Here is a 9,941-nt window from a genome sequence, read left to right as displayed (position 1 = left end):
TTTTTTTTTTTTCGTTCGCCACCTGTTGGGTGTCATGGGCAGCGTCCCAATACTTTTGCACAGACAAACAAATCCTGTATTTACTTTACAAAACATTCTTTTAAACTATTTGCATCGCAATGACTGAAACGGAAGTGCAGTAGCATCTTACCAATGTAATTTTGAGAAAAGTTGAGCTCTTGTATGTGGATGAACACCGAGCCTTTTGGGATTCGGATGACCTCTTCATAACCTGAGAGATAAACACAGGTCAGATTACAAATAAATCCTACCAGTGGGGCTCACCGCCTGTAACATCATTCAGTATTATGACCCTGATAAGATGAGAAAGAGATTCCACACATTTGATCTTCTGCACAATCTTGACTGTACACCTTTGACTCATGCTGTGACATCCTTGCCAAGAGAAAGCCAAGAGACAGAGTTCCAGACGTTCATGCACCTACACACGCTCACACACATCCTGTCAAACCTGGTCAAAACAAAAGCAACGAGGATCACTCTTGTCTGGGCAACAGGAGATGTGATGCATGAGTAGTGTTTAACTCTGTGGGAAGCCGATGGACGGAGCAGAAAATTCAGGTTCCTGTGACATTCCCGGGCAGCCTGCCTCAGCCGCCCTTTGGACACGAAAGGCCAATAAACTGCCTCTTCACTCAATTCCCTCAATCTGTTTTCCTGTCCCTTTCATTTTTTTTTTTTTTTACTGGCGTCGCCTTCATCTGTACTCTGCCAGCAAGCTGGCCACTGCAGCCGTGCAAATTAACTTCAGTCTTACTTGAGGATGAAGGAATGAAAATGGAGACATAGAATAATTCCTTCCAGTGCTTCAAACACAAGAGGGAAGGCGAGGCTTGGCAGGAAATCTCTTTATGGAGCTCTGAGAGGTGAGAAACGCGATGTTGTAAGTGTCTAGATGAAGGTGTGGAAGATTAGAAGGACGTGGCCTGAAGATTTTGGCTGAGAGACACAATGACAGCAGAAGTGGATGGAATTAGTTGGTCTATGTGGTGGACTTGGAGGGAAGAAGTTGTAAATCTTGAACAACTCGACACCACCTACCACAGCCATGGCTTCGTTGGATGTAAAGATACTTCCAGAGAATATTTCAAGGCTTTTACGGCACATTATGCAATAAAACTCATCACTGAGATGGATGAATCTATGGAGACATGGTGCTCCTTTTTTTTTCCTATTTTATAATATTTGGCTCATTAACAGTTGTGGTCATTGTTCTCTTTCACACAAAGAAACCGAGACGAGAAAAGGACTTTAGGGAGACAATCAAACGTGCTATTGACATGATCGGGGGGGATTTTACTGGTCATTAGTTTGACTAATTGCTGCAGGTGTTACTTGCAGATATGAGTCAGATATCCGTAGACTGGCTTACTGAGGTGGGTTTAAGGTGTGGAAAAAAGAACCGCACTGTCATAAAAATGCACTATGAATTAAAAGATTGTTTGAACACTTTGAAGGTGGACGTTAACCTTACATTGGGTCAACCCCACACACATCACACAAAGTTTGAATACAAATCAGCGGTGATTTGAGTCTTGAGAGATATTTCCAATCGGTGGTGTACCTCAAGGGATTCGTACTGAGCCCGTGTTCTTTCCTGTGTTTACAGGATTCCTTTATGTCAAAATACTTCGTACTGAATTTGAGTGTTACACCGATACATTTTCCACTCAAACAACCATTACAGCTGTCAGCAATTAAGAAAAATAATCCTGTGTTTGACTTTCTTTACCAGGTTGATAAATAGCAGTTTACTTCAAGGTTTAAAATGATGTGGGAAATCTTGACACTGCAGTGCATTTTTTAAAAATTCTGTGGTCACCTGATTCAAATACAGAAACGGAACCTTTGACACGAGGTATTTGAAATGAGGAAAATGTGCCCTGGTATTCTTTACTGAAATTGGCTAGCAAGAGAATGGTGGTTGGCTTGTCTGCCTCACAGTCAAAATTTTCTGGGCCTCAATCTTGGCACAGTCTTATGCTTGAGGAGGTTGCATGTTCTTCCCTTTGCATTTTCGGGCAGCCCTATTTCTTTCCACATCCCAAAATCATGTGTGCTAAGTTACTTCAAGATTTAAAATTACCCACAGATGTCAATGTGAGTGTGAATGGTTGTTTGTCTCTATGTGCCATGTCTTTGACTGGAAACAAATCCACGGTGTACCCAAAGTCTGCGGGGATGGATGAATGGATGGATGATCGTGACTTCACTGATCCGATTTTTGATCTTGCCTGTCATTTAATTGACATATTTTCCAATGAAAGTTGGTTTCCTGTTTTTATACAAAGTAGTTAAAACATTTTCAACTGTATGTGTTGGATGTCGTGGTTTGTGCAAAGAGAAGACAAGAGAAAAGTCTTTCACCTCCTTCAGCCAGAGAGTCATTGAAGACTCCCTCTACAGACTCGCAGCTGCTGCCATCACCCCCGCAGAGCCGACAGCGGTCCTCACGAACCTCTGAGCTGAGAATGCGATCGCAGCCAACGTGCTGCGAGAAGAGACGAGAAAATGAGCCCGGGGGTCACTCTGGGCCATGGGTGAAGGGCCGCAGTAGGTGAGTGGAGAGGTGTCAGAGACCAGACCGAGGGATTACCTCTAATGTCTTCCAGACACTTTTTCCACAACGCAAAGAAATCAGATGACACATCCAGATGTGTTTTCTGATCCTGGGCATATACTAAGATCAAGTCAAGGGTGTCGACACCAATATTCCTCATGATGAGCAAAACAGGTGGTCTTCCTCAAACTTCTCGATAGTATCAACTACTCTTTTCCATATTAGTCCAAGTGACATTTGCTTATCATCAATCCAGATTTGTTTATCATTAATTTCAATTGATTAGACCCCAGTTTAAAACCAGATCTAGATTTAAAGACGGTGAATCATCTTGAAGTTGCATAGCATGGGTTATTTGGTAGCTTTAAAGTGAGGGAAGTGAATACTCAAACTGTGACAGGACGTCATAACTGGCAGACATGCAGGCATGGCTTGCCAGAAATCACTCAGGACATTACATAATTCTCATTTTACCATTTAATGTCATCTCATGCGGTGTTTGCTAGTGCTGTGTATTCATTTCAATCATCTGGAATGTCCATAAAAGTCGTACAAAATGGTGGTTCGCTCACAGGTGAACTTGCCACCCTCTGACGGCAAAATCAGGTCATCAGTCAAATTATTACAGACAGCTGTTAGTATGATGCAGTGCCGTCGTAGCATTGCAAACTTCACCCCACAAAAAAAAATAAAATAAAATAAATAAATAAAAAACACACACACAGTCCTATCAGAAAGTGATGAGGACCTCCACTCTGAGCCGTGTTGTTGTTGGCATTGTAAATGAAGGATTGTTGATGGAAGTCTTCAATAATACTGTAAATCTTTGGTTACAAAAAAACACGAAAATGCTCAGGCAGTCACTTATTTTTATTTGGAAACACTTCTTAATCGATTCTGTTCTGTGGATTTTACACCGAATTCAGTCAGTAACAAATCAGCTTCATGTCATTTTCAGTTGGGCCTGGAAACTGGCACGACATGTTTTACGTCGACAACAGCATGTTGTGTTTAACTGGACCATCTGTTCCTGGGTTATTTCCCTCCCTAGACCTGCCCCTTCTTCTATTTCTGCCTTGTCAGACTCCAACTTTGGAACTACAGTCGGCATGTCATGACAAAAGAAACAAATATTTCTTCGTGTTGTCCCCAGAAAACTCAATACGGAAAAAAAAAAAGGAAAGAAAAGTCTCTTTCTAGTCCCCGACAGGGCAGAGTGGTGGTGTGCGAGAGGTGGGAAAAGAGATAGAGAGTGATAATAACAATGAAAGTGAATGAAAAGCCAGTGTGCAATGTGGACTGACTCACGGCTGAACTGCAAGGTCACAGAGTACAGGGGAAAACGGAGAAGAGGGGAGGAGGAGGCTGAGCGAACAAGAAGGATGCCCATAAACAAAATCCTCTTGTTGGATGATTGCAGGGCCTGTAGCCTTCCTGAGTCAACCTTAGAAACTCTAAGGGTGAGTGGGTATGGAAGAATGTGCTCCGTGTTCAATTCCTCTGACCAGTTGAGACACTTCTAGCTAAGGTGTCCTTTGTACAATGAACTTAATTACCCAGTTTGCTGGACAAGCAGAGGAAAGCCGGCCACTGCTTCACTCGATCATAGAAGGCTAAACGTTTTCTGATCGATACACTTGTCTAATTAGATAAATTGCTGGAGTACAAGGTAACGTTTGTAGCTTATCCATGGTTACAGTACAAAGTTACAGTTTCAAAAGTAGTTTTTGCAAAGTTATTTTTGTCATCGTAAAGGTACAATGTTGCACAATGAGAAATTGCGCATTCACCACTGTGAGTTAAAAAAAAACAATAGTTAAATGTCATATCCAAATATACAGGGGTCCTCATATGCTTCCAACTGAGTTCTGTTCCTACCCCAATTTGTATGTTAAATCCGCACTGACTGAAGCTAAAAAAGGAGTCGAGTCACAATTATGCAAAAATTATGGCGATAACTGAGTGCAATTCCTTGTGTCTGCCTGCGTCTTATGCTGCTGCGCTAACTCGTTCAAAGTATGCGGTTCATAACCTTGAAACACTGTGTCGGCTGTTGTGAACTAAGGATCCCTGTATACCTTAAATAAAATAAAAGGAGAAGAAAAGCAGTTCCACGCAAGTGTTAGACAACCAGTATTTTTTTTTCCCCCAGCCTCGTGTTTAGAATAATCACAATGTAGTGTTTGGAGTAAACGGTATGTCATGTTACTGTAATAGAACGTGTGTATGGCACCAGTCACAAAAAATGCAATTGCCTAAAAACAACAATTTCTATAAGCAATGCGCAATAGCAGGAGAAATTATCCGTCTCTCTTAACTTGCAATTCTTGAAATGGAATTTCATCACCAACGCCTTTATCTTGTCTACTATTTATGTTTTATTAGGTCAACAAAATGACTGCTGGTCAGGCCAGTTTAGCACAGAGTACGCCACAGTACTGTACATCCAAAAGAGAATAACAACAGCGCTAAAAGGAGACATACAGTCACCAGACGTCTGGTCTTCACTTGAATAAACATGAGCAAAATATTTAGCTTTAATTTCATTATTAATTAAGCCAAAAAAACAGTAGGCCATTCATAGAGGAAAGCTGAGTTTCCTGCCAAGGTTATATTTTTAAATGGAGCAGCTGTTGAGTCAGTTCATCAGCTGTGGCAGCTTTCCAACATGCAAGACCGTAAGAGTGGCCCCTCGAAAAGCCCTCTGTCCGCTCATATCAGCTGTCAAGTGTCAACTGTAGCTCACCTTACACTCGCCATTGACGCACACATCCAGAGAGTCATCTCTGCATGGTGTGCCGTCTACCACTGCTGGGGCTCGTTCGGTGTAGAAGTTGTATCCTTCCGCCAGGCAATTCAGAGAGCATGTTTTCACCCCACCTACACACACACAGACGCACACACACAGACGCACACACAAATTATGCATAAGTGTCATTCATTCATTTTCTATGATTAACCCTTTCAGGGACAGCGGTTAGTACAGTGGACAGCTTATCATGTTACAGGGTTACAGGGTGCATGAAAGGGTTGATTTGTTCATTCACAAATACTTTGACAGCTAGAGATCGAAACATTTGTGATTCATTCAAAGCTATCTGCGAGCGACAGCAAAGTAAAACGACCGCTCAAATTCTCGTTACCGATATGTCACAGTTCTGCCTATGCCATTGCTGCCTCTCTGTGGGGGCGTTGCCATTTTCTTCCTGTGATTGTGTGGGTTTCTCTGGGTACCAAGACTTCCCCCCACAACCCAAAACCATGCAAGTTAGGTGGGTTGGAGACTCTAACATTTTCAGCACCTTCATATTGCAAGTGTGAATGTAAATGGGTGTTTATGTGTCCTGCGGTTGACTAACAACTGCGCCTCGCCCAAAGCCCCCACATTCCATCACATCACCCACAGCCCTAACCAGAACAATCGCTATAGAAAATGGGTGGGACGGATAGTGCCAAAACAGAATTATGTTCTTTTGTTCTACAGGGTTACATTTCCTGTTCTATGGCCATAATAAGACATGATTTTTTTCACATGGCATCACAAAAAAATAACATGAGCTGAATTGCAAAATGCTCCCAACTCCAGTCAACTTGACCGTATTTATAGAGAATTTTAAAACAACAGTTTCTGTCGATGGAGCCAAAATATGGCATATAGCAACAAAGATGGTGAAAATGATAAATAAATAAGGAAGACAGTAAAAAGCCCAAAAACAGTCAAACAAAATCCAAGTCTCATGCTGAATCAAAAGCCAAAGCATAAAAATGAGCTTTAAGATGAGTTTCAAAGATGGGAAGCGAGGGGGGCTTGCCTTCCGTGTAGCGGGAGGTTATTCCAAAGAGAGGGGCCGGCAACGGAAAAGGCTCGATCCCCTCTGAGCCTCCACTTAATCCTCGGTACATCTAAGTGTATGGTCCGCAGACCCAAGTTGACAGACAGGTATGTTGGGACGGAGGACCTTCGAGAGGTAAGGTGGGGTGAGGCCATTTAAAGATTTGAAAACAAATAGTATGATCTTAAAATGCACTCTTAAAATGGACAGCCAGTGAAGGGACGCCAGAATATGGTTTATGTGCTCCCTCTTACGAGTACCAGTAAAGAGGCGAGCAGCAGCCTTTTTCACCAACTGAAGACGCTGGATCGAGATGTGGCTGTCTCCAAATTAAAGCACATTACAGTAATCCAGCCGAGATGTAACGAAGGCATGAGTTACTGTTCCAAAAAGCTGCTGAGAAAGGAAAAGGCTTTACCTTAACCAGTTGCCTAAAATGAATAAAACGTGGATTTAATGACAGCACTTCACGATATTTCTAGAGAAAATTTTATTGATCTTTGAATTCTACACCTTAAGCAGCATTCGACTTTAGAAGTTTAATTCTCTCGTCCCCAAATCGCAACAACACAGGCATAATTAAAATTATCGGACATCAGATGACTCAAATCCATTTTGTGTTCAGTATCTGCACGAGTGAGTATAAACGGCGGACAATGCATGCCGGTAGTATGTATTAAGAAAAATCCCATTCGTGGTAGTAACCTCACTCTTCACCCTCTCAACTTAGTTTTAAAGTATTTTGATGCAATGACTCAAAGAACAACATTTCAAAAAGTGCTTTCCAGCTGAATTGTGTCGTGCATTTTTTCACTGACGCTGCTCAGTGGCAGTTCCTCTGTGGGGCCGTTGACATCCGTCTACGCTTGGTTTGTTTGTGCTAGCAGTGTTGAAGGAGGTACAGTATGTATTGGCAGGTTTCGAAAATGATAAAGTGGTCAGACCGCGGAAAACTGCAATTCCCATAGTGCCTCGCCTTTGGCAGGGCAATCGCCGCTTGCAGCTGTGTGTGCATTACAACTTGCAGGCTGTCCCATGGTGTAAGGGGGTTAAGTGTGAAGGATAATTGTTCTTAAGTAGAGCTTTCTCTGCGCCGGCCTTATTTAATGAGCTGTCCTTGGCTGTCTGGGCTGAGAGGTGACGGCTGTTTCTGTGCCGAGAGCTGGTGATTGCATAATCGTCAACCAAGCGCGGTACGACAAAGAGAGTGGTTCAGCAAGAGGAGCAAGGAAGCAAACGAGTGAGAGAAGTGTGATCCTGAGGAGTGAGCCAGGCCTGACAATGACAGTGCAGTGCGATCTGACCTGAACACACTGATCCTATTTGAACAGCTGCAACAGATTTGCATTGTAGGATCAGCTGTCTGAAGTTGCAATTGGCTTGCAACTTATCCCTGTGAGTCATTATGCTAGTGGAGGCCAAGATTAAAGGCAGTTTTGGAGTTGAAACGATTTAACTGTCACATCCAGTGCAGAAAAGCAAGGCATTTTGGGTTACAGGGGTCTCCGTATGCTGCAGCATCTGCAGGTACTCTCCTATTTGGCTTTGAAAAGCAGACATGCTTGCCTCCACCCCCAAATGCACATGCACGGTCCTCCTAAGCATAACTTGAATCACAAGTCAACATGTATACCGCTTAGGGGGTGTTAATTACTTTTGAAAAGAAGTTTTCATGTCAAATAAATGACACAATGACACCAAATGTGCCAAATGAGTCATTAAAAAAAGATGTTTCATCTTGATGTGTAGCTCTTTGGCCATCCCAAAATCTAAATGTACCGCCGAGATCATTTTTTCGATTCAGTCAGTAGATTTATCTCTTTGCAACATAGTGCTTCACAGATACATGAGAGGGAAGAAAAATGGTTCAGTTTTTTTAGATGTAAAATTAAAAAGCCCTGCAGACGTAACTGCAGCTTGGGAGTGACACCTGTCATGCGGAATATTGTACTATCCTTTTTTTCCATTCCTGCACACTAAGGTCGCACGATTGTGAAAATAGAATTGATAGAAGCACTTCACGTATTTAGTTTTGTCACACATTTGACTAAATATAACACACTCGCTCACCTCCTCTGTATGGCTTCCATGTATAGAATTTCCCCCTGAAAGGAACACTATCAAAGTTAGCACACTGCATCTCTCGAAAGTCCCGTGAGCCTACGGGGCAGTCCTGTAAGACACATCAACAAAGTTCAAGTTCTGGATGCTACATGTTGGCCAAACGAATGACGCCGGCAGCGGGACTCACATCAATATTACAGGACCTGTAGCGCTTTCTCTCGCCCAAACAGTACTTTCCACCAATGGTTGGCCTTCAATCAAGAACAGAAAAGCTGGCCGGTCAGACACATCTGAGTGCAATTTAACATTTTCACCTTCAACGCAGTGGTGGCTTCACATCTCTCTGCTGCTTGTTTTCATAAGAGTACAGTATTTTCAAACTCACAATCATCAAAGACCATTTGGCCACATCTCTGGCCCCGGACCATTATCTGGCTGAATTACACCCAATTACAAGCTGTGATAATCATACAACGGTAAGATGGGGAAAAGTACAAGTAGCCGGATGTAGTCATTTTTATAAATTATATGGATATAGCATAGGACTCAATTGCCACAGAATGACAACGCTGATGTGTACCTCGGGCTGTCGCAGTATCGCATAGAGGAGGAGACACCACCTCCACAGGTCCTGCTGCACTCTTCCCAAGGAGACCATTGGCCCCAACCTCCATCCACACCCTCTGGACGTGTCCCATACGCCACACAGATCCTCTTGTAGCACCACTGGGAAGACGTAACATGCATATTGTGCAAAAAGGCTCATATTTGAAGGCAGAGGAACAGAATGATAAAATGGGTTGAAAAACTTCATATCAAGGAAGTTAAAGGGAGCCAACCGACTACATGGTGACATTGTGGATGTTTTATGAGTTCTTACAATAAATAATATATAACCCTTTCATGATTAAATATTCTTTACCCCTTTCTCAATGGTGTTGGTCTGACAGATGGTTCCCTCTGCAGCAGGAATGCTACTGGTGATGCATCGGTTGCTCTTGCTCATGCACCATAGCTCACTGCAGACCTCCTGTAAGCGTGTGTGTGTGTGTGTGTGTGCGTGTGCGTGTGCGTGTGTGTGTGTGTGTGTGCGTGTGTGTGTGTGTGTGTGTGTGTGTGTGTGTGTGAGCAAGAAAAGATACAAAGTCAATCAGAGAGTGGTCAAAGAACTGAAACATTATTAGACAGCAACATTTCCACTGTTGTAGGGTCTTCTTAAATCTGAGCTGAAGTCTCTCAAGGTTCTAATTACAATCAAAATCCAAAGTCCAGAGCAGATTTACAAGTACGATCTATCCATCCATCCATCCATCCATTTTCTGATTCGCTTATCCTCACAAGGGTTGCGGAGCGTGTTTGACCCTATCCCATATGTCTATGGCAGTAGGCATGGGACACCCTGAACTGGTTGCCAGCCAATCGCAGGGCACACATACACAAACTACCATTTGCGCTCCCAGTCA

General features: G+C 42.9%; 1 protein-coding gene across 1 annotated transcript in view; it reads right to left on the bottom strand.

Annotated features, from left to right (window-relative positions):
- The window catches only part of adamts10 (ADAM metallopeptidase with thrombospondin type 1 motif, 10), a 46,933-nt gene that overhangs the window by 8,419 nt on the left and 28,573 nt on the right, over nt 1-9,941 (bottom strand). The window contains exons 16-19 of the mRNA XM_019875334.1: nt 8,485-8,587; nt 5,328-5,461; nt 2,389-2,512; nt 152-232 (exon numbers count right to left, since the gene is read on the bottom strand). Coding sequence (XP_019730893.1) covers nt 152-232; nt 2,389-2,512; nt 5,328-5,461; nt 8,485-8,587 — 442 coding nt within the window. The remainder of the gene's footprint in view (nt 1-151; nt 233-2,388; nt 2,513-5,327; nt 5,462-8,484; nt 8,588-9,941) is intronic.

This window comes from Hippocampus comes, unplaced genomic scaffold (assembly GCF_001891065.2).
Source record: "Hippocampus comes isolate QL1 unplaced genomic scaffold, H_comes_QL1_v1.1 scaffold132, whole genome shotgun sequence".
Taxonomy (NCBI): Eukaryota; Metazoa; Chordata; class Actinopteri; order Syngnathiformes; family Syngnathidae; genus Hippocampus; species Hippocampus comes.
Note: the sequence above shows the minus strand (reverse complement) of the source record. Positions and strands in the feature narration are given on the sequence as shown.